Source organism: Clarias gariepinus, chromosome 13 (assembly GCF_024256425.1).
Source record: "Clarias gariepinus isolate MV-2021 ecotype Netherlands chromosome 13, CGAR_prim_01v2, whole genome shotgun sequence".
In the NCBI taxonomy this organism is placed as follows: Eukaryota; Metazoa; Chordata; class Actinopteri; order Siluriformes; family Clariidae; genus Clarias; species Clarias gariepinus.
In genome coordinates, this window is record NC_071112.1 from 27,008,099 (window position 1) to 27,032,331 (window position 24,233).

The 24,233-nt window shown below is 42.1% G+C and overlaps 3 protein-coding genes across 9 annotated transcripts in view; 2 read left to right on the forward strand and 1 right to left on the reverse strand.

The window, feature by feature from the left end:
* tiam2a (TIAM Rac1 associated GEF 2a) overlaps positions 1-7,103 on the forward strand; it is a 75,874-nt gene extending 68,771 nt beyond the window's left edge. For all 5 annotated transcript variants that reach the window (XM_053509891.1, XM_053509890.1, XM_053509893.1 and 2 more), the window contains 8 exons: positions 1,086-1,265; positions 1,365-1,483; positions 2,087-2,195; positions 2,934-2,992; positions 3,080-3,182; positions 4,464-4,545; positions 4,631-4,788; positions 5,696-7,103. In XM_053509891.1, coding sequence (XP_053365866.1) covers positions 1,086-1,265; positions 1,365-1,483; positions 2,087-2,195; positions 2,934-2,992; positions 3,080-3,182; positions 4,464-4,545; positions 4,631-4,788; positions 5,696-6,303 — 1,418 coding nt within the window. In that variant the 3' untranslated portion in view covers positions 6,304-7,103. The remainder of the gene's footprint in view (positions 1-1,085; positions 1,266-1,364; positions 1,484-2,086; positions 2,196-2,933; positions 2,993-3,079; positions 3,183-4,463; positions 4,546-4,630; positions 4,789-5,695) is intronic.
* Positions 7,104-8,371: 1,268 nt separating this feature from the next.
* The window catches only part of tfb1m (transcription factor B1, mitochondrial), a 32,216-nt gene continuing 16,354 nt past the window's right edge, over positions 8,372-24,233 (reverse strand). For both annotated transcript variants that reach the window (XM_053509896.1, XM_053509897.1), the window contains exons 7-8: positions 12,239-12,366; positions 8,372-8,790 (exon numbers count right to left, since the gene is read on the reverse strand). In XM_053509896.1, coding sequence (XP_053365871.1) covers positions 8,559-8,790; positions 12,239-12,366 — 360 coding nt within the window. In that variant the 3' untranslated portion in view covers positions 8,372-8,558. The remainder of the gene's footprint in view (positions 8,791-12,238; positions 12,367-24,233) is intronic.
* Positions 12,517-21,568, forward strand: LOC128535832 (claudin-20). Of its 2 annotated transcripts, none has more exons than XM_053509898.1 (2): positions 12,517-13,145; positions 20,493-21,568. In XM_053509898.1, exon 2 carries the CDS (start codon positions 20,573-20,575, stop codon positions 21,299-21,301), a length of 729 nt encoding a protein of 242 aa, XP_053365873.1. In that variant the 5' UTR covers positions 12,517-13,145; positions 20,493-20,572; the 3' UTR covers positions 21,302-21,568. The 2 variants fall into 2 exon arrangements, with proteins under 2 accessions (XP_053365873.1, XP_053365874.1); XM_053509899.1 differs by lacking the exon at positions 12,517-13,145 and adding an exon at positions 19,866-20,018.

The following is a 24,233-nucleotide window of genomic DNA, read 5'->3' on the forward strand; positions in this document are numbered from 1 at the left end:
AACTGCACCCGGCATCTCTTTAATTTGTCCCATTACAGGATCAGAGTGACAGATCTGTACTCGGGAACAGAGACGAAGCTTTAATGTGTGAGGAACAACCTGGGGCTCTCGCACAGCAGCACTGACTGAAAGAAAAAGTTAAAAAGCGCAAAACTCACTTCGCTGAAACACCTGAGGCAGGAAAAGTGTATCTTCATCTAACGTCCTAAAAGTGTGAGCCAGTCTCAGAAACGTCACCGAGACGGTTTTACCTCTAATACCGGAAACTGCTTACTTGCATAGTAGATCTCGTACCACTCTCCGAGCTGACAGTTATGGAAAAATAATGAACACCTTCTCACCAATCAGAATCCAGAACTCAGTAGTGCTGCAGGATAAAGCAAGAAACCGTAACAGTGTGTGTTGTGCAGTTAGAGTATTGACAGGGCGGTGTGATAGTAAATGTACTTTAAAGTTGATTATTTTCCTTTAACATCATGTCAAACACCTGAACTGATGTTCAGTTTGTTCAGTAATGCTGTGCTAACTGTAATAAACAGACCTGTGAGTTGGCCACGCCCATGCTTTATCATCCTGTTCATAGTGTATGTGTGAAGTACACACACACACACAGTGCTATCTCCTGAGCGGTGCAGGGTGTGTATGTGAGCGTGTGAGTCAGCAGTGTTGGTAATTACACTTTCTCACACACTGCGTCTGTTGTAGCAGGAATGTGCTCTTGCAGCGATAAAGATTGTTTTTTTTTTTTTGTCTACGTGTTAATTGCCTGCCAATTACTCTCCCATGTGCGAGTGGTGCGAGCGCTTTGTTAATTGCTCTCACTCTATCTGATACTCGATGCAGAGAGCCGGCGTCGTTCAGGGACGAGTCACCGACGCAACATGGCCGCTCTGCTCTCACCTGCAGTGAAGCACTTTTACTGCAGTGGTCATAAAAAAAAAAAGAGAGAGAGAGAGAGGGGGTTGGGGGTGGAGGAAGGGGCGCCCCAGAGCCAGGTGCTGCCTCCTTGTGGACGTGTGATGTGTGGCATGATGGGTACATTCATGTAGCATGATGTGATTATGTAAACCCGTCTGTGTGCTCAGCTAAAACGGACCGAGCCTTTAAGGAGTTCATGGAGGCGAGGAATCCCACCAAGCAGCACTCGTACACGCTCGAGTCGTATCTGATTAAACCGGTGCAGAGAGTGCTCAAGTACCCACTACTGCTGCGAGAGCTGGTGTCTCTGACCGACACGGACAGCGAGGAGCACTATCACCTCACAGGTACACAAGTGCACTTAGGGCTCACAGTAGCAAACGGTCGAGAGTTTCCTGTATCCTTTAGTGTATTGTTCGATTATATAACCCGTGTTTATTTTACAGAGGCTTTGAAGGCGATGGAGAAAGTGGCCAGTCACATCAATGAGATGCAGAAGATCTACGAGGACTACGGCACCGTGTTTGACCAGCTGGTGGCGGAACAAAGTGGCTCGGAAAAGGAAGTACGTCATCATCTCACGACTAATGTAGGAACTTAGTGTTGTAGCTTATGTTAGAGCAGCTGTAAACACTTTGTTCCCGTTTTTCACTCTCTCCAAATTAATAAAACAAAAAAATGTCACATAAACACCTTACATAACACTTGACCATGCAACCCTTAACACCACTTTTGTTACTGCAAAGTGCTCACAAGTGCAAGAGTTCCAGTGAATGAGCCGTTGCTGTAGTAACACTATTTTATAAGTAAAGGCACATTAATATGAAGCTGTGAATGCTAGCTGGTGTTAGCATGTGGCTTTCAGTTCACATCACCATTTTTAAAGCTGTCAAGATGTACAGGATGATTACCATAACAACTACAGATTTTTTTTTTTTCATCAATAGCTTGAATAGCGGTCACACTGTTTCAGAGCCTGTTTAGTGACATCACCACCCGAGTGCGTCTGTAGCTCCGCCCTGAGGGTGTTTGATGAAAAAAGTGTGAATTTAAAGTTTTTTAGTATTTTTCTAGTTACTCCACATCAGACATTTATCTTTAATCGTGACTTTGAGGAGTATTATTAGGTGTTTTTGGAGGATTCTCCATCATTGTGTTTGTGTCTCAGGTCACAGAGATTTCCATGGGAGAGTTTCTCATGCATTCGTCAGTGATGTGGCTCAACCCGCTCCCGTCTCTCGGCCGCATGAAGAAGGAGCCGGAATTGACCGTGTTTGGTAAGTAGCTGCTTACGACACACACACACATCCAGCTTGTCGAATATTACTCATTCAGTTCATGCAGAGAGCTGGCTTGAACAATTCTGTTCCCCCAGTTTCCTTGCTGTAAATTTTGTCAGCATCTAAGACCAACAGTATAAGTGTAGACCAGATCTGGAAATCCAACACAGTGTTTTAAAAAGTACAGATATTTTGTTTCCATTACCCGAGATATCTATTATTATTTTTCCTTTTAATTAGTTAACTTTACTAAAATGTCATGTCTTATTAAACATTTTTCAAAAATAAACCTGTAGGCTATAAATGTTGGTTCGTATTGGTACTGGTTTGATCATTGTTGTAAAAAAATATATTATTATATATTATTATTTTTTAATTATAAATCACAGTTCAAACACTTTGGAGACTCATTCACATGTTGACGTGCATCTACTGTATACAGTAAATCAGGAATAAGCCAAAAGGCCAATGTTAAAAGCCATTTCTTGTAACTAAAGTTAGAAATCAGACAGTGTGTGGCGCTGTCACAGGAAGCTTAACAGTTACCCTATTTTACTGTTAAAGAAGTACACTTTTGATCCAGTTACAGTTATAGTTGTAGAATTAAACAGCAGTCCAGGCTACAGCTCTAGTGAAGGTGTTGAGATGAGATGAAAGATCCATTAGCAGTAAGTGTGTGTGAATTCCCGCTCCGTCGTCACGTTTCATTGAAATCTACATCTTTTCCCTCACCAGTGTTCAAGAAAGCCGTGATCCTCGTCTACAGAGAGAGCAACAAGCTCAAGAAGAAAATGGTGAGTCTCCACTCTCCACACTACTGCTCCAATAATGGGATTAGTGCGTACAATAATCCTTACTCCCCTCGTGTGTGTGTTTAACAGAATGTCCCACGCCCCGCCCACTCTCATGGAGATCAGGACCCCTTCAAGTTCCGCTGGCTCGTTCCTCGTTCCACGTTGCAGGTCCGACTGGGCAACACGGCAGGTATGATCGCTTTCAGCAGTAAACACACACACACACACACACACACACACAGTATTTATCCCATAATTATACCACAGTAATTATTTCTGGATTGTGGTTGGTCAGAAGGATTTTTTTTTTGTACTAGCAGCTCTGATAGAAGCTCTTGTGCTTGTTTTAAATGTAATTGTTTACATTAAGAAGAAATGAATGTAACATATGGAATGAGTCTCCAGTGTCAGCTCTTTGTGACCGGTGAAGGTAAAGCTGTAACTATACGTTTTTTTCCCACCCCAACATCTACAGGATGTTGGAGTTTACACTTTGTTATGCGTCCTCGCTAGCAAGACAAGTGCTGTTGAAATTCTTCAATTAACGTCATTAGAACTGCTGTAATGTGAATGAGAACAGGAACGAACCTGGATCACATTTCACAAGCTATAAACTGTTAGAAAAAAGAATCCACCAATATCTTGCAGATATCCCTCAGCTTTACAGAAAATACAGACCACTTCCCTTCTTCTGCATACAGTAGATCTTTGTGAAATTCTGTCTCTACTGTAACTTCTTTAGAGTTTATGTGAGGTTGGTGTAATACAACCACCTACTGGACTGGAGTGGGGAACAAAAAAACAAGAAGACACAACATTTAAACAATCAACAGCACACTCTGTTTTAATGATTAGATACTTTTAATAATTGTTTATATTTTCTAACCTGTAAGAAATAAAGGAAATTAATCAGTGAGGGGATGAAGGTACTAGAGCGATGAATCAGTAGCCCTGATGTCTCTTGTCTGTTTTGTCTCAGACAGCTTTAACACCACAACATGCAGTGTTCTGTTCCTTGTATAGTAGGTACATGAGAACTAATGTTGTAGTTTTTAAATTCATATTCCCATGCATACTTTATTTTCATGTTTTTAAATGCTGTAACATTTTCCTTCTTCAGCAAAATCAAACAAACACTGATAGGGCATTGGGAGTTGCTAAAGCTTGAACTACAGTATGTTCTCATGAGTACATTATTCCCTATGTAGTGAACACACAGAGTGAACAGAAGTCATTAGGGATTCAGCAGTCCTGTGTATTCAGTGGCTAGCTTACAAATGTAAAATCAGGCAGAAATCAGTTGCAACAAGAACATTTTACTCTGGATAAAAATAATAAATAAAACTAAGCATGATAAATAACTGATCAATTTAATACTGATAAATGTTTAGCTTAACATTAATATTTAAACACATTTTAATGCTGGTTGTGTTCTAAACTCCACCCTTGCTCATGTTCTATTTGCACACAGAGAGTAACTGCGTCTGGGAGCTGATCCACACCAAGTCCGAGCTGGAGGGCCGACCTGAGACGGTGTTCCAGCTGTGCAGCAGGTGAGCTACAGGATCATTCGCTTTTTATATAAAGCTGTCATTAATACTTGCCCATATGCTAACCGCAAGCTAACGCTTCCTTCAGCACGCCTGAGAGCAAAGTGAACATGGTCAAGGTGATTCGCTCTGTCCTGAGAGAAAACGCACGCAAAGGGATGCGAGGAAACGAGCGGCCAACTGAGAGAACCTGCAGGGAACATCTCGTCCCTCTGAGGGGAAGCTTACCTTCATCAGCTAAACTCGGTCAGTCTCCCACACGCCCGTGCACATAATGATGACCTGCAGCATCAAAACATGTGAACGCTATATTCTGTTCTAGCCTCCTGTTGTTGTTCAAGGTAGAAGACTGAGTGTGTGAGAGCAAAGCGACCATATATATTTTTTTACACACTAAAGGCGGGTGTGGGTTTGGTACCCAAAGATAAATCTCAAGAATGTGTTCCAATATTTGGTGCTAATATCTAGTGCTTATCACTAAGCAACCAGTATCACCCAGGTGTCTTTAGTGTAACAAAAACAAAATGATAAAAATGCTGAAATGATAAAAATAAATGCATTTTCTGTTCCAGTACTTTCAGGCAGTAAGTGTACATGGTGGGTTTTACAGTAGGGGAGAGTTGTGTGTTTTAGTTAAGATGTAGACAACATGAATGTGGTGTTTAAATGCAACTGTTCCTGCATAAAAGTGTGCAGATGTTCTGTTCTCATAGCACATTGTTAGCGCCTTGACATGTTAAATAATGAAGCGACTGCATGCATTTAGACTTGACTGACTGCTGCACTCAAATCTTTCACTGTTTTCACAAACCTGCGTGTTCCTGACGTACTGTATCCACACGCTAAACAATACTGACTCAGTTTACTGTATGCCTCGGCCAATGTGTGTTGTGCAGCAGGAGGTGGGACTGAGAACAAGGAGGATATAGTTACAGTCATGAGATGTGTCACACACACACACACACACAAACACAAGCGGTGCTCTACACTGCTGGGTAACTACACATAACCCGGAGACTAAATGTGCTGCTGATTTGTCCATCAGCTTGTATTATTGGTACTCAGTGTGCAGAAAACACACACAGTCACAGTAGAGATACGGCAGCACAGAGTTGTTCTCTCACTTATCTCAGTGTTCATGTGTGTGTTTCAGGTTCCTCTCGAACATCCTTGTTATGCCAGAAGCCCATCAACTTCAGCGCTCTCGCCAAAATCGACACACTAAAGCCCATGCAGTTGGACATTGATACAGCAAGTGAGAGCAGTGGAGACCCGCCCCTCGCCCCATCATCAGAAGCCCCCCCGCCCGCTGACTCCACCCTCAAACACGGCAGAATGAGGGAGTCGGACATCCTCAGTGACGACGACGGGTTCAGTGAGCGCTCGACTCGCCGTGCCCCCACCCCCGGCTCGCTCGATTCTCAGTTGCATGAGCTGCGTCTGAGTGACGAGGCACGCGTGGAACCCGAAGGTCGTGAAGTGGACTCTCCGGAGGCCCACCCTCAGCTGAGACGGGCACATTTCAGCGCCGTGAGGCGGCGGTCAGCGAGAAGCGAGCCGAGACGCAGCCAGGCGGCGCTGCTGACCATGAGACAGCACAGCCGCTCTCTGGACAGCCCGTCGGAGTCCACGGCGGTCAGCGTCGATCTGAACACACTGCTGGAGAGTGACTTCAGCGTCCACAGCCTCACCTCCGTCATTAACGAGGACTGTTTCTATGAAAACGGTACCAAGACCAGCGCCACAGCTACGACATCATAGCCATAAATCTGTACACTGTACGACATCTGGAAAAGGAAACTTGAATTCACCTTAACCTTCAGGTCGAATAATTAACCGGTTATATAAAGGTGTACTTAGTGATTTGATAGGACAGGAAAGATATTTATTCATCTCTGATTTTAGGGCACTTGGAGGAGGGGGTAAATGCTACTCAAACATGAGAATACACTTCAGCGAAAATCACTTACTGCACCTTTAACAGCCGAAGCAACACGTGACTCGTCTCACTGTACCTCTGCCTACCTTCAGGAACTGCAATCCACATGTTGCGTCTGATTCATTTTGTGCCTTTTTTTTTTTTAAAGCTGAGCTTTAAGTTTTTCGTTTTTATTTGTACGAACCAGGCTCTTTAAAAGTGCAAGCTTTTTATAATTTATTGATAATTTTATATTTCTTTATAAAACAGGAAGCCAAAGCACAGGTTAAAACTGGACTTATTTTTTGTTTCTGTAAGTGAAAACAATTGCACGAGGTGTGTGCCTGTGAGACGTGGGTCGTTATGTGATCGGCCTTATTGAGGTGAGGGACGTACAGAACAGTCATGAAACAGTCAGCGCTGAGAGTTTGTGTGTGTGTGTTACAGTAGGTAACAAAACCATCTTTGTTTTTATAAACAACAAATATGTACAGTATTTTAGCTAATTTAATTGGTATTAACAGTTTATCAATTAGGTATTTTAAGTATGTAAAAAGTGCTGTATCTAATAAAGTGGGCGATTTGTACAGTTGTGCTGCAAAGAGCTTTTTAAAGGAACGATGAATAAAAATGTCTTTTGGTATTCGTCGTATTGACTGTAATGTAATAAACAAGACGGGTGCGCTCGGTCACGGAGATCAAGACAAATGGAAGTGTGTCCGAGTCTGATGGAGTCGGCGTGTGGGCAGAATCGGTGTGGACGCATCTAATGCAGATTTATAAGGTAGTTAATATCTTGATTTTCACTACAGCACACCATTAAATTACTTGGCGAGTTAAACAGCTGGAAATGCTGCTGCTGATCTTCCAGCTTCACATTATTCATCCAAAACGTTCGTGCTTCTATAGGACATATGAAGAAATGGACGATTTAGATCCCAAGCAGAGGTCCAACAGGAATATTTGGGTATAAGTAGTAATGAACTAGAAATATGTGCAGGCAACGGGGAAAAGAAACTAACGTAAATCGTTTGATACTGGTGTGATGTGACGGATCTCGACGGTTTAACTAGAGCGCATTCAGACACATTTAATATCCCACGTCCTACATTACACACATCAGACAAGCATCTGGTTGGGTGTAAACGCAGATTATTTAGCTACACAGATGACAGACAATATTCTCAGACTCGGGATCAGACAAAATAATCTGTGTTTAAGGTAACAAGAAACACAAGATGCTGAACAGACATAATATTAATAATACTAAAAATAATTTACCCTAAGGCACTGTGAATATTTTGGCAACAACACAACACCATGTGCTGTCAGAGAACAGCAAGACATTCATGATACTGTATGTGTTATCAATGTTGTGTATATCATTATTCAAAATATTCTACAGACCATATACTATATGATATATATTTTAAAGATTTTTAAATGTTTCTTTGGCAACGGATATAAGTTTTTTGTTTTCTTTTTAATATATTGTTAGAATAAAATATAAACAAAACAAAAATATTTTTTATACCTGCTTTTCATACACGTTGCACCATCCCTGACAGTAAAACTCATCCTTCAAACGTGTATTTATTTACTTCCTGCTGATTCTGTGCGCTGACCTCAGAAGTCTTGGCACGTTCTCTTCGAAGCCGTTGCCAGAGAAACGTTTTTCTGTGAAAAGCTTGACGTTACGGCGGCGCTTTGTGCTCTGGAGCGATCACACCGCGCTGTCACTTTGCTATATGACGGCAGCACAAAGTCTAAACTCTTCTGAGCGGCTCTGAGGAGGAGAAACATTTTCAGGTCTGAGTCTGCGTGTGATTGCACTGAGGATTAACAGGCACATTTTATCTTTGGTTTTTGGTATCTTTTTAAAAATATATGAACTGAGCTGCAGTCTTTCAGTCTTTGTGTTTCAGCAGTTTATTAAATAGCACAGATAATCTTCACAGCTGTATAAAATAAAATACATCATTTTACCTCCAACCCATTTTTTATTTTAAACTCAACACTTCAGAATGGATGGACAGGTGTAAAGCGTTCAATGAAAACGTCACCACTGAGGGCGCCGTGTTGTGTCCTGTGGTGACCATTAGCATCTCCCTCTCTTTATCCGTCTGTGACTCTGATGTTTCTGCCTCAGCTCATCTCTGAAGTCGTAGCTGAACAGTGAGGGGTTTTCTCGGCACAGCCGGCTGTAGGCGTCGGCTAGAGCTCTGAACTGGCTGATGGCGAGGTCGGCAGGACGGAGAGTCGGGTCCACGTCGGCGCGCCGCAGAAGCTGCTCAGTCATCCTGAGCCTGTGAGCCTCAGGAAACAACATCCTGTACAAATAAAGCAGTAAAATACTGTGTGTGGGTTGAGTAATAAGGAAAAAAACAAAGTAAAAACATTAATAATGCCATGCTGGAATCACTAACGAGCTGTTACTACACATTCTGACCAATCAGAAGCCAGAACTCAGCAGCACTGTGGGTTAACAGGACAAGGAGTTTAAAACATTGCACAAGATACAGAATACAGTGTGCAAAAGTTTTTATCTTCCTTTTTCAGTGTGCAACAAACAAATCATAAGCTGTAAAGCCCACACACTACCTTTACAACCGCCTCCAGCCGCGTTTAAACTTTGTTTTGCCGCAGTTTCCTACGTTACATTTTAGCACTGATTAAAACTGCTGTAGTGACATACAGACTTACAACTGATTAATGAAAGGAACCCGGCGCAGTTGTGTTCTGTGCTCTGACTTTAACGAGAGAAAGTTTAGAACTTCAGCTTGTTATTTTTTAGGGATTTGAGATCTGATGCCTCATGCTGCTTTCTTTAAACCAGGACTGCAAAACTACTTGTTCTACTACTCCTGTAGTTTTATTATCAGTTCTTTATATTAATATAATACAGTAGGAGTATGTTTTATCCTTCTTTTAGTTCAAATAAAATAAAACACAAATCAGTCACAACATTAAAAGCCACTGGCAGGTGAAGTGAGAAGCGATGATCTGGTTACGGTGTCACCTGTCAGGGAGCAGGATTTATTACGCAGTGATAGTCAATTCTCCAAGGTAACATGTTGAAATCAAAAGAAATGGACAAGTGCAATCGATCTGAGTGAATCTGACATGTGTGATGTCTAGATGACTGGCACAGAGCGTCTCTGAAACAGCAGGACGTTTCCACTCTGCTGTGGTTAGGGCCTCCTAAAGGTGTTCCAGGGAAGAAGAAAAAAAAGAAACCTCATGATGAACTAGTGAAGGATAAACGCTCGTCTTTCTGGTCTGATATTACAGAAGAGCTCATGCTTGCTCTGATGCATTGCATTTAGCTGTGTATGGGGTTATATATGGCGGCACGGTGGTGTACAGTAGATTCCTGCATCGGGGTCTGTGTGCATGAAGTCTGTGTGCATGTTCTCTCAGTGCTTGGTGGGTTTACTCCGGGGACTTCAGTTTGCTCCCACAGTCTAAAGACAGGCAGATTAGGCCAATTGGCGTTTGCAAATTGCCCATAGTGTTGAATGTGTGTGAATGTTGACTGGAGGTCAAATGGGCTGTGAAAATGGGTATAAATGCAATGGTCAGTACTGCCGTCCACAGTCCCTAGTTGGACAACAGAGGTTCCTAGATGGATGGATGAGTGGACGGACTGATGGGGCTGTGTATGAAATATACATGCATATTCAGTGGACTTAGGGAAAAGCTAAAATAAATGATGCTAAAGAAGAAACGGAGAAAAGTGCAATAGCATGGCACTTGGTATCTCAGTGTTGGTTCGAATCGTGAAATATAAATTTTATTTGTATAGCGCTTTTAACAATGGTCATTGTCACAAAGCAGCTTCACAGAATCAAAGGAAAACTATGGAAATGAGTATGAAATGTGTGAAAATGTGTATGAATAAAAATATTAATAAATCAGTCCCTGATGAGCAAGCTGAGGTGGCAAGAGAAAAACTCCCTGAGATAGAAATAGGAAGAAACCTTGGGAGGAACCAGACTCTGCAGGGAACCCATCCTCATTTGGGTGAGAACGGATAACAGGAATTGTTGTGCAGTCATACTGTGTGTTAGGCAGCTGGAAGTTTCATATCTATAAGTTAAGTTCATAACATCACAGACATCCACAGGCATGAGTTTAAGAATTTCATGTGGACTTAATCAATCACAGCAGCAGTAGCTAATCATGGGTGTCCTTGAGCTCTTGCAGAAGTGGGTAGTATTCTCCTTCAAGTTCATTCCACTCGCCCCTTGGAACTGCAATTGACTGGCTTGGAGAAAGCATGTGATTAACTTTTAAAATTACACTAACTGAACAGCAAAAAAAGATTATGGTGCTGGGAGCCAGAGTCTGTGACACACCACTGCAGGACTGGGTAGTAATGATGATGGTGGTGATTACTGAATCTTCGTCGTCTTGCTAGTTGAGTTGCAGTTCTACTACTGATCACTTTACTGCTTGGTGCTATTTATTAAGGCAAAGTGTGTAGTAGAAGAAAAGCTGGTTAAGGAAATCTTCCATGGACGTTCTCTGAGTAACAAGAAGGGCAGATCTGAGAGTCCTGCTAACCAACACGCACCCTCACACACCAAAACGCTCTGTGTGCTTTCTGGGAAATGGTTTCACTCATTTGCATTTGGGAGAGTTTTCAAATGCAGTGCACATATTTATAGGTGTTTAGTTAATCAGCATTAAAGTTATTTGAAACTCAGTAATTAAGAGGCAGAACACCAAACCTGGGACTTTAAAATATGAAGGGTGACCTGATGGCAGTGACCCCTTTCAGCAGAATGATGTGCCCTAACACACTGCACACATCGTTCAGGAACACAATGTTTCTGATGAGTTTAAGGTGTTTACGCGAAAGTCCCAAATCTCAATCTGATCGAGCATCTGTGAGATGTGTTGGGCAAATGAATCTAAAGCATGGCTGTCCAACCTTGCAACGTACAGGACACATACGACAGCACACCTAGTGGAGGCGAAGGGTCACTGCTGTTTTGGTTACACAAGGGGAACGACACGATATGAGGCAGGTGGTTTTAATGTTATGGCTGATCAGGGTGTATGCAATTATACATGCTTGCTAAACCTTTTACACTATGTATAGAGGTGGGGGGTCTTATAAAAGAAATTTTAAATGTATATATTTACATCTGAAGTGGAAAAATGTTGCAGTTCCTCTATAATCCTGCAGGTGGTGCACACTAAACTATTCACACAGCTCAGCATCCTGTGTGGTAGGAGCAAATGATTTGCCAAGTTTGTTTAGAATATAAATTAGTTATTAGGTTTTAGTTATAAATTATCAGGTTGGTTAAAATAAAAAGTATGCGTTTTCATAAAGCTTTTGTATTTTTAAAAGACAACAATGAGGTTTTAAAAGCACCAAGTGGTCATAGTGACCAAAAAGAATATGGGCTTTACAGTTATTTAAATACAAACACATTCGGATGCATGCTGTACATATCGGCACCTGGACCATGAGGTGCCTACAGATTTCTTCCCCTCATTACAGTGCAGCTATTTACACTCAGGCTGATTCTTCATCATCCCCGACAGCTCTGTGACTCATAATCACTGCTCTTATTGTGCCTTATGAGCCTTAATTAAACCAGGCCCATTAGTATAAGTATAAGCTAATGAGTAAGTTTTGTGTCTTATGAGTAAGTAAGTGTTACAGGTGAACACGAAGGTGTTAGTCATGCAAACAAACATTTATTAAAAAAATGTAGGAAGTGGAGGAGGAGAAGAAGAGGAGAGAAAGTGCAGAGTGCATACTCGAGTCCTTTGTGGCAGTGCTTCCTGCGGAACTGAAAGACGTTCTTGACCACTTTCTCCACGAGCTTAAAGGGCTGCTGGATGTGTGGCTGAGGCAAAGGAGTGAAGTGTACCACCCCCACGTCCACCTACACACACACACACACACACACACACACACACATAAAAACACATGAGTATGGAGAACACAATCACAGTGAAGCATGACTCCCACACACACACAGGGAGTGAGGGAGGGATGGAGAGATGGAGGGCGGGTGATGGACAGATAGCTGGAGGATAGAGTGAGTGGTAGAAAAGGAAGGCAGTGACGCAGCAGTTGCCACAGTAACACCTGTTTGAAAGAGCTGCGAAAACAAAAGAACAACTGCTAAGAATCGCCGCAAAATCAGACACATCTGAACAAAAACGAGAAATACTGTGATGTTTTTACCTTCAGCAAACCAGGTGCAGCAATGTTCTGGATGGATCTGATGCTGGGATTTGTGAGGGGGTGAACCAACATTTGGCCTTGACTCATCTCTCTCTCTCTCTCTCTCTCAATTCCTCCAGTCAGCACTAAGCTGATATGACAAACTGTTGAAGTAACCGCGCCAGAGCAGAGCGAGCAGAGCAGAGCCGCGCTCCTCCTCAGATCTCTCTCCCTCACCGTTTCATTTCTTTCTCTTTTCCGAGGCACGGCTTGTTTTCTCATAGTGAGCAGAAAAAAAAAGGAACCGTGCAGAACGAGCGAGCGCTTGAGCAGAGGAGTGTACATTTCTGGATGTTCTCATTCGCGTATGAAGAGCACCATATGGGCTTTTTTTTTTAAATCGTTTCTTCCCGGTGGATAGATTGAGGACTAACCTCAGGACAGATACGGACATGGTAGCGTCAAGACGACCGTCATCAACTCCATCTCAAACAGGTAGGTCTGCAGATTTCCTGCTTCTCTCCACAACCGTGTTGTGTACTGCTGAACGAGGGAGGCGATTCATTTTCATTTCAGCCTCCAGCTTTAATTTGTGTTGGCACGATAGGAATTTGGAAGGCATGAAGGAACATTTAATTAGTCTGTAGAGGAATGAAAAGAACACGGCCGTGGTAAGTGCCTAGCTGTTGATTTGGTGGCTCACGTCCGCGCCGGCTCTTTATTAACTTTTGCATGCTGCAGTGATGCAGGAATCCCTCCATCAGCTCTGCACTTCTCCCTACAACTTACATACGAGAAGCAAAACATCTCACACACACACAGGCGGCATTGTCTCTTTAATTAGGAAACGACACATCAATAAAATCAATGCTTATTTAAGGAGCTGTTTCTGCATCAACCAGAGCAGTAAAGGCAGCTCTCGACCTCCTATAGAGTCAGGATTCTTTCTCCTGCACTCAATTACACAATATATATTCTGTAGGTGTGCGTGTGTGTGCGTGTGTTGGGGATTGGGGAGATTCTGCGACTATACTATATGCAGCAGCTTTTCCGCCATTTGTACAGTCACAGTCACTTTGGAGTGTGATTTATGACACAGCAGCTTCATGGCCTCTCTCTCTCTTTGTGGTAATATATCCTTCTCTCGCCATTAATCCTCTCTTGATAACCCGAGCACATGAAAAACCTTCATCTTAAATCAATGCTGTGCTGCCGTCACTGCCTTTACAATATTCTGCATTGAAGTCATCCATAACTCTGAGAAGGACTCGTTACTCTGCCTGAGACACTCTCTCTCTCTGTCTCTGTTTAATTCAGTGTCCTTTTGTTTTACCACATTACAGGTTTTTTGTTTTATCCATGACAAGCATCCTGTATTAAATGCCAATCTTACAAGATGGACTAAATAAAACTTCATCTCTTAGTCTCTAAAACTGTTCTAAATCTACTAAACTTGTTTACAAGCAGCCACTTCATTTACTTCGGTTCTTTATAAATGTTTTTTTTAAAGAATGCAATTCTAAGAAAACAAAATAATAAATGTAAAAAACACAAATAATTCATCTTCTACCACAGTGATTCTGGATAAACATGCGGATTCATTTTCTGTAAAAAAAAAAAAAAAAGTCAAATAAATAATTTTTAGATTACTTAAATAACATGATTAAAAAGAATGTTATCCAACAAAGAAAATGAATTGTGTAACATTAGTGGAAGGAGTCTCTAGTGTCAGCGCTTTGTAACAGTCAGAGAGATAAAGCTGTACGTTTTTTATCTTTACACTGGTGTGTTTTTAAATAACTTGTCAAGCTTCATTTCTCGATTCTAGTTATTTTTTTGTTTCACAACCACACATTAGGATATGGCGTGACAAGCGTGTTAGAACTGTTTATATTTTTCTAATGAATAAAAATTTAACAGTAGGCAAAATGCTGTGGTATAAGAGGATGAAAACACTGAAGAAACCACCCACATAAACGCCTATTATCTATAAATGTTCATGTGCATTGTGCATTTACTGTAGACTTTCTCACAAATTTCCATATAAGGAAAAAAGTCACAGAGTGCTGAAAACAACTAAATGTCCTAATAGTGAGTTAGTGCTTTCTGAAAGCTCCAGTAATGCAGATCGTCCACTGCAGCGCGAGTGTAAACCGTGTATTAAAAGCGAAGTAGCTCGTCGCTAATGAGACAATGTGAAGCTGATCAATCGAGGTCACATTAGTGAGTCTCCTTATGCATTATACATTATAATCAACTCAGGACCAGAAATCAGATACACTAAAATACTAAAAAACATACCGTCATAAAACACAATTTTTCTACTGTAAATGCTTCTAAAAAAAACATACAAAAGAATTGTTTCATAAATAACTGAGGCCCAATTTTTCAAACATGATAAATTATGCAAATTACTCTTACAGGTGCACCTTGACTTATGAAGCGATTACATCATAATGGACCCACATGGCAAGTTAGAAATACTGTTGGTAAAAATGTAAAATACATTTAATACTGAACATCACAGCTTAACCTGGTGCCCCTTAAACCTGTATGTTTACCCATAAAAGGTTGAGTATTTTATGTTATTTACACTGGCAACGCTGCCAGGTATCAGTGGTTTGCGCTCATGATCACGTGACTGACTGGGAGCTGTGGATATTCACTGCATATTGCACAAGTTCGAGAAATTCTAACTACAGTTTCTCCATGTCTATCAAATATGAGAGTCAAACCATAATAAGTAGAAAACCATCTGTACACACATCATTAGGTACACCAGATTTCATTTATTCACTTTAAGCATTGATTATAACACACTGTGGTGGCTAGTTCATGTGTGAAAATGATTCCTGATGCTCCCAGAAACACTCTTTCACAATTTGAGTTCTGAAATATGGTTGTGCTATAAGGGAAGGAAAAACTCTATGTAATAACCTGATGGTCATTTAGTGCATTTAGGTCATTAGCCCATGCACCAAACCCATGATTGTGTGACGCTGCTTTGCGACAACGACAATTGTTAAAAGCGCTATGCAAATAAAATTGAATTGAATTGGATCAGCTCACTTTATTGCCACGCAATGTTGCTGAGTATTGTTGGTGGCCATATCTATCCCATTATGACCACAAGATAATGCGCCATGTCACAAGGCTAAAATTGTCGCAAACTGGGTTTGTTGAATATTATTATTGTTAAGTGCACTGGACTAAAATGGAATCCACAGAAACTTTAAGACAATAGAGCACCTTTGGCACCGGGTGGAACGGGAGATTCCCATCATTGATGTGCAGCTGACAAATCTGCAGTAACTATCAAACTAACATCATATCATCTCAATATGGACAAGGATCACTAAGGAATATTTATCATCATGTTGTTTATTCTATGTTAATTATATTGAGTCCAACTTAGCACTACGAAGGTGTACCTAATAAAATGGACTATAAGCAAATATAAATAATTCAGGACAGATCCTTTCCAATAATAGTAGTACAAATCATTTCCGGGCCAAGATTCCACCAAATTCACACTCTCTCTGGTTAATAATATCTACATCACATTCACATAATCCTCAGGGTCCCTTCATCCATTTTCGCCTTCAGCCGGGAGACAGTGTGAAGAGGAATTTGTCATTTTTGTTACTGGGAATGACCAAAGTGAGGTGGAAATCCCTAAGGAGTACAAAACCAGCATTCCTGAACCGAACAATTCAGTATCCTGTGGAGGAACATGGGAACTGACGAGAGTGAGAACATGGTCCTGCATAAATCATAATGGCGCATCCCAAAGACACACGCACAAATGCTTATGCTGTAATGGATGAAAAAAGAAGGGATGTGCTGCAGTTCCTGCTGGTTTGCAGGGGGAAAATATATAAATAAAAAGTACTGGCTGAGTTCCAGGACACCCGAAGGCATGGAGGAGAAGCGAAAGTGTCGCCTGATATCTGCAGATCTCAGCTGAGATACGTTTCTAAGAGAAACTTGAAGCGAGGAGGAGTTAAATAGAACTGACTTTTCTAAATGAGAAAGTGAATGAAATGTTATTTACGAGTGCAATGTGAACTCAATATTTGAAATACAAGATTGCACAATAAAACAGGCAACAAATAGCGACGCATTTGCATCTATATTAACGAGGGCGCTCGCCTGGCGTGGACACTGAAACAAGGTCGTTTTAAGGGTGGTCTCAGGTGACGAGCTGCACGTTCAGCTGAATCTGTTGAACTTAAAAGGCTTTGATGCGAGCGACAAAATGCAATCATGTCCTGAAAATAAAGCGAATGCAAATTGGACATAAAACTACTAGATGGAATCAAGAGAAAGGATTACAATGTCCAGTGAAGCTGTGGAGAAGAGGTGATAAAAGCAGAGCAGCGAGCTTTTAATATTACTGCGATCCTACACACTCCCCTGGTGCATGTTAGCAGTTTACTTCACTTCCCTTTATTTATTTATTTTATTATTTTCCCCGCAGAATCAGCCCTTAGTTCACAGCTTCCCAACTGTATCAGGGCAGGAGATTTTTATCAACTGTTACTTATACTGTTACTCATGCAAATAAAATGAATGTATAGAATATAGAGTACAAAACGTAACAGTGTTTAATTATTATCATTATCATTAGTAGTAGTAAAAAAAACTTTACAACATTTTAAGCCCAGACTGCAGTGATGTTGGCATTAAAGATGCGAATGTAACGACTCATGTACTACATATTGTGTCTGTTTGTAGTAATTTGAGACAATATATTTTAAATCTTTAAACAAAAACATCATCAGTCAGTTTTTACACCAGCTGTGTATTATGAATTGTTCTGATAGCAGACCTAGGATTTCTACTAATTACTATTTTAGGAGTTTGGAGAATTCAGAAACGCTGCCTTAGGTGTTCCACAGTGAAAAAACTAAATGTCAGCCGAAAAACATTGACATCGTTTGTGCCGCTGAAACCTGAGAACGCGTTAAGTGAAGGTCAGCAGAACAGAAGGAACGAGTGTGAGCTGTTGCTAGGGCCTGTGTTTGGTTTACTACATGTATTGATTCGGGATGAATGTAATAGCAAAGAGCAAGGCGCTGAAGGCTCAAGCGACCGGTACAAACAACACAAACGCACACGTGCTCCAAGTCAAGTAATGAAATTAAGACTAGCTGCAGTATGTTGGTCATGCTGTCCATTATAAAATTAGCCCAGAGTGAGCTTTATCTCTTTCTCTTCGTCCTCTTTGTCATTCATGAGTCAAGGTCGTATAAAGCACCTCCTCTGCGCAGGAGAAATGGAAAAGGGGAGGGGCAGTGGCTCAGAGTTCAGGCCCCTGCTTTATAAAAAGATATTCATGTACACGGTTTGTTGTGAGATTCAAATTAAACCAAACGTAGCTCACCTGGAACAGTAGAGAAAAAGGTGTCAGGTCCAGACACTGACTGAGCATCTCAAACATCTGGACAGATGTACGGTCAAGGACTGTCTATGTTATATTCATTATAAATGCTAATAAGAAAATTATTTCAGCTTGTGAAAAATCAATGCAGGTAAGAATGTTGCATTCCTAGCATCAAGCCACGTCAAATAGCATCATATTTGGGCGAAGAAGAAAAAGAATTGATCCATTGCTCAGTGGTCCAGTGTCCTATTTTCAAATACAAGTAAATTTTGGAAATCTAGGTTCAAGAGTCTGGAGGAAGAAAGGAGAAGCACAGAATACAAGTTGCTAGAAGTGCAGTGTGAGGTTTCAATATTCAGCGGTCATCTATGGTGTTGGTTCACTGTGAATGTTGGTTTACTATGAAGTCCAAAGTCAATGCAGTCATCTACTGTACCAGGAGATTTTTAGAGCACTTTATGCTTCTGTCAAGCTTTATGGAAATGCAAATTTCCTTTTCCAGCACCTGCTCACAATGCCAAAACTACCATTAACTGGTTTGTTGACCGTGATATTTCTGGGCTTGATTGGCCAGCCAACTCTTCTGACCTGAGCCCCAAAGAGAATCTAAGGGCTTCTGTCAAGAGGAAGATGAGAAACACCCGACCCAACAACACAGACAAGCTGCTATTAAAGCAACCTGGTCTTCCATAACGCCTCAGCAGTGCCACAGGATGATTGCCTGCATGCCATACCGCAGGGATGCAGCATTTCTTTTTAAAATAGCCCTGATCAAGTACTAAATGCATAAATTAACATAATTTTAAGACGTTGAACTATTCTGTATTGTACATCCTTTTTTGATTGGATTTTGGAGCAATGGTAAAATGGTATTTCAGAGTGATCGGTGTGGCAGGGTAACCAATCATGGGAAACTCATCATGCAAAGTGGCCCCCTAAATTCTTAAGTTAAAATGTTAATCTGTCCTGTCCCAGCTAGCCAGCTAATTAGGTCTCCAAGTTAGCTAGTTATTTTTTTTTTGTTAATTTATGTTGTTAATTTATGTTGCATGTAGCACCTTGGTCCTGGAGGAACGTTGTTTCATTTTCACTGTGTATTGAACTGTATATGGTTGAAGTGACAATAAAAGCCTACTTGACTTGACACTGCAAAAGCCTCTGGAGGCAGTGTTATGATCTGGGGTTGTTTTAGTTGGTCAGGTCTAGGCTCAGCAACATTATATGGCAATAATATGAAGTCAGCTGATGACCTGAATGGCCAGTGGCGTTTTTCGTCATGGGAGCATGAAGAATCATTTTCACACATGAACTGGGCAACACATTTTGTGCTATAATCAATTACATTTACATACGCTACATAATACATACACATATATATGGAAAAACACATAAGTCCTTCATTCACACATATGCAAAGCGAACAAAAATAATATTTTACATACAAAAAAAACTATTAAAAGTAATAGTTCTCTGTAACAGTCCAAAGCAGGGTTGCCAGATTAGATTAGACATTTTACACCAAATGTCACTTTTTAAATAGATTTAAACTAATTATGAACTAATTAAACAAATAATTAAGAGTTCAATATTCTTTCTATAACTATGGCTGTTTATATCTGCCCTGCAGCACAGGGGGGAATTGACTCAACATGGCAACTGAGTGCTAACACTTTCAGTATGAGTCGGAGATATAAAGGAGCAAAACAGCAGAGCGTTTAGGCTGCGCTCGCGGTGGCCGTGACGCAGATCTGAGAAGGTGTGTGTAAGGAAGATAGAGAGCGCGAGATAGAGCGAGAGAGAGCGAGACAGAGAAAGAGAGAAAGAGAGAGAGATCGGGGATGTCCTCTCCTCTCCTGCTGCTGAAGAGAATATGGATGCTGTATCCGTGCGCTTTAAACCCGCAGCGCTGCTCATACCGCGTGCTTTTGTTGTGTTTGCGGTGTGCATGTGCGCGCGCGTGTGTCGCGCTGCATCAGCCCGAGGTAAGGATGCATTTAAAGCCTCATGTTGTTTTCCTATAAACAAAATCATTCACCTCAGCTGCATGCTTCATTTAATCATTCTGAACTCCAGACACGTAGCGGCGGCGTGTTTCAGCCTTTAGAGCTTTTTAAATGACATCGAACTGCATATTAGAGCTGTACAGTTACTTTATTTGATTGCATTTTGTGTATGCATGGAACCCTGTCGTGCACCTTTTTTTTTATCTTGTCCCCGCTTAGGTATGCTGTATATTTTAAAAACAGCATTTCTCTCTTTCACCTCCTTCCCAGAAGATGGGCAGAAAAATAGCCACCAAAATGATCAGGGTGTCCCTTTACTTTAACGAGCAAGACTCTATCGTTTATCATCCTTTGTTCCTGGTGAGGGAAAAGTGCCGAAGGGGGAGGTGGAGGAGGGGGAGGAGGCAGTGGACTCACACCATCACTCATTCAGCTCTCTCTTTATTTCCTCAGGAAGGCGCTGGTGCTGAAGAGAACAGGACACCTAGAAGAGCGCCCATGTGAATTGTGTCCAGGCAGACAGATTGGTCAAGATGGCGTCCACAGGCACGCAGATCTTCGGCTTTGTGCTGGCCTTGCTGGGCATCCTGGGCATCATGGTGGCAACGCTGCTTCCTAACTGGAAGGTGAGCGCAGACGTGGGCTCGAGCATCATCACCGTCATCTCACAGATGCAGGGCCTGTGGATGGACTGCACCTGGTACAGCACGGGAATGTTCAGCTGCACGCTCAAGTACTCCGTACTGGCACTTCCTGCATACCTGCAGACGGCACGCACTACCATGGTGCTGTCCTGCGTCCTGGCTGCGCTCGGGCTCTGCCTGGCGTCGCTCGGACTTAAGTGCACGCACTGGGGTGGCGGTAGGAGAGCAAAACGTCACGCTGCACTGGGGGCTGGAGCCTGCTTCGTAGCCTCTGGGTTCTTGTGTCTGGTGCCTGCGTCTTGGTACACCAACGAGGTCATCTCCAGCTTTTTGGATGCCAATGTACCTGAGAGCAACAAGTTTGAACCGGGCGGTGCGATCTATGTCGCGTTCGTGTCGTCTGGTTTGCTTTTGGCAAGCGGTTTCATCTTCTGCCTGTCGTGTCCAGGCAAGCGACATGGACCTCAGGATCTCGTCCTGCTGCCTCCGGATAAACTCTTACTCCAGCAGCAGCAGCAGCTCCTCCAGCAGCAGCATTTAGACCAGCTCCAGCACCAGTACTGCACTCTCTCACCTCTGGATAATAAGACGGGTTACAGTCTGCAGGACTACGTGTAACGGAAACAATGACTTCGACACACTTGTCCTCTCTTTCTCCTCTTCTACAAGCACAAAATGGCAGAGGAATTCCCAAAGTTTTAGCAAGGACAAGTCGTGCACAAACTGATGAGCGATGTCGGAGTGAGCAGACAACAAATAAAACGCAGATCTCCTGTATATGAGCATTTCCAGGGGAGTGGATTAGTTAGACTGAAATCCCCTCCAGACATAACTAGGGGTGCATCGATACCGAATAACAAGCAAATGCCTTAGTATCAACCAACAGGTGGCGATGTTTATGCTTCCCCGGTAAAATTGTGGCCATAAAAAGACACTTTCATGCACTTACACAACTAGAGTAGTTATTTATAACATCAGCTAGCAGATTTTAAATGGTGTGAATTAGCTAGCTACAACAGTTAGCATGTTTTATTAAAAAATAAGCGTCTGCACTAAATAATGTACGTTTGTGTCTCATTGCATCGAAATTCCTTGTTGTCGATGCCTGGTAGCGTTGTGCTGTTATTTAAAGAACTGTTATTTTTCACGTATCTAGCGAAATCTGTAGACATTTATTTGCCTTGCGCTAAACTCCATGTGTTTATGAAAATGATGTAGTTCCTCCTTTTCTCAGATTGGCCATATAGAGGTCAATCCATTTTGTCTATTGTTACATGCACTAGGATTATGTCACATAACGTCACTTGGTATCGTTGGGACACGCCTTTTATGAGTAAATAAACGGCGTGGTGGACCAAAAATACCAGTCGGTATTGATGCATCCCTAGACATGAACCCTTCCCCAAAGATTAGAAACGAAAAGCAATCAGTTAGCTGCTAACGATGTTTCTGTATCGTCTGCTCAAAGTAAGATGGCAATACGTCCCCTAAAGCAGAGGATCTCAACCTTATTCCTGGAGGACCACTGCCTGGTGCATCCCTGTGTTTTCCCTGCTCTACCACACCCACCTCAATTAAGGGAAGGCTGTTAATTAGCTGATCAGTTATATCAGGAGTGCCACTGAGAAAGTAGTAACATTTGTAGGGCAGTTTTCATCCAGGACTGGGGCTGAGAACCACTGCCCTAAAGGCAATAGTGTGATACAGCCAGTGGTTGTTTTCCCTCGTTTTCTTTTGCCCTGTCCGTTTGAGTAATAGTGGAACTAATGAAATCTCTTGTCTTATTTTGTTAGCTGATAGGATGATGGAATGATTGATACGTTAGTTGCCTCAGCATGCTGTCCGGAGCCTGCGCATAATGCAGCGGAATGAATGAATGCCTGGTAGAGACTTGAGTCGTAGCCACATTGCCTGTGCCTAAACATCAGAAAAAAATATATAAAACATTATAGCCAGCCAGTTGTATTTTGGGTTGGGGGTGGGGGTGGGTGGGTTGTGATTAGAGAGTGAATGGATCTGCCGGGTCTGGAATGATACCACACACACACACACACACACACACACACACACACACACACACAACAGAACATGTCTCTATGTGTGGTATGTTTTTTTTGGTTAGGCTTGCTCAGTGCATGCTGTTTACTGCTTTATCTCCCTCTCTCTCTCTCATACACACACACACACACACACACACACAGTTAGCTGCATGGTGTGCTATTTTTTTTTTTTTTAAAACCCACGTCAATAGTCACTGCTATGGAAACTGAATCCTGCACCCAAATATGTGTATGTGTGTCTGGAGGTCTACGTGAGTCAGTGAGCTAGAGGGGAAACAGTGTGTGTGTGTGTGTGTGTGTGTTCGGCTGTTTAAAAGTCCACTCGGGTTCATTCAGCAAACCTAAGACTCCTCCAGGACACACTTGTGTGCGAGAATATTACAAATATTCTAACGAGGTGGAGTTTTCATGGCAGTGCTGCCGCCGCCGCTGATAACGATGCTTGGCACCGACGCATTTTCTCTCCCTTTATGATTTTGGGCCGGTTTCCTTCAGCAGTGCATCTGCCGTCAGATTTGCACCAGCAGGAGCTCGCTCTTCATCTCAAGCTCCAGCGATTTCTCAGTGCCACCCTCATCCTCATCCTCATCATCTCACACAGCCCTCATTCCCGGCGAGTCCATATGCGAAGGTGTGAACAAGGCTAACAAGATAACTATGCCAAAAAAGAACCTAGTCAAGGGGTTTTTATGCTAGTTATTTTATAAAAGATTTAGCACAGAATTTTCAACTATAGTCACTACCATAAATGTGTAAATAAGTACTGGCACCCCTGTTTTTGGTATGGATGCTACCTTGGAATAAGGGGGGGAAAAAAAAAAACTATCTTTATTGCATCCCATCACCATCATTTCCTGATGCTTTAATGACACAGGAGTGTGTGTTTGCTCTTTGAGCCTTCGTCATCGCCATGCCTTCTCGCTCTGCTGTGATCAAGGAATTTATTCTATGTTGCTCTGAGCTGGCAAAGCGAGCCCTGGCACTGATGGATGGCACAGTGCGTTCTTCCTCTCGAGCAGATTCCCACAGGCGAGCAGATGGCTCTGCCCAGCTTCTCCCTCCCGCAGGCATCCGTGGGCGTGCTGAGTGGGCACGAAGATGCCCTCCTGGGGCGGATTACTCCACCCCTTAGCCCACGGTGCCAGCGCTCACACCATAATGACGAGCATTACACGATGCAATATTTTTTTCTTCTGTTGATCTGCCCGTACACTACTATTGTTTCAGCTGTGAATGTGCCAAATACGTATATAAACACACACACACACACACACACACCCTATATGTACTGTTATTTGATGTAAAGATTCGTTTAACAAACCTGGCAGCACGTCAGGTTCAACATGGACGTGCTACTCCAACAAAGCAATCATCTCATGATCATGAGCCATATTCACCGTTCAGGATCTTTTTATTAAATATGTCTCATGCTTTGGGATTTCTTTCTGCAACGTTCTGTGATGCAGTATATTATTACACATGGATATAAT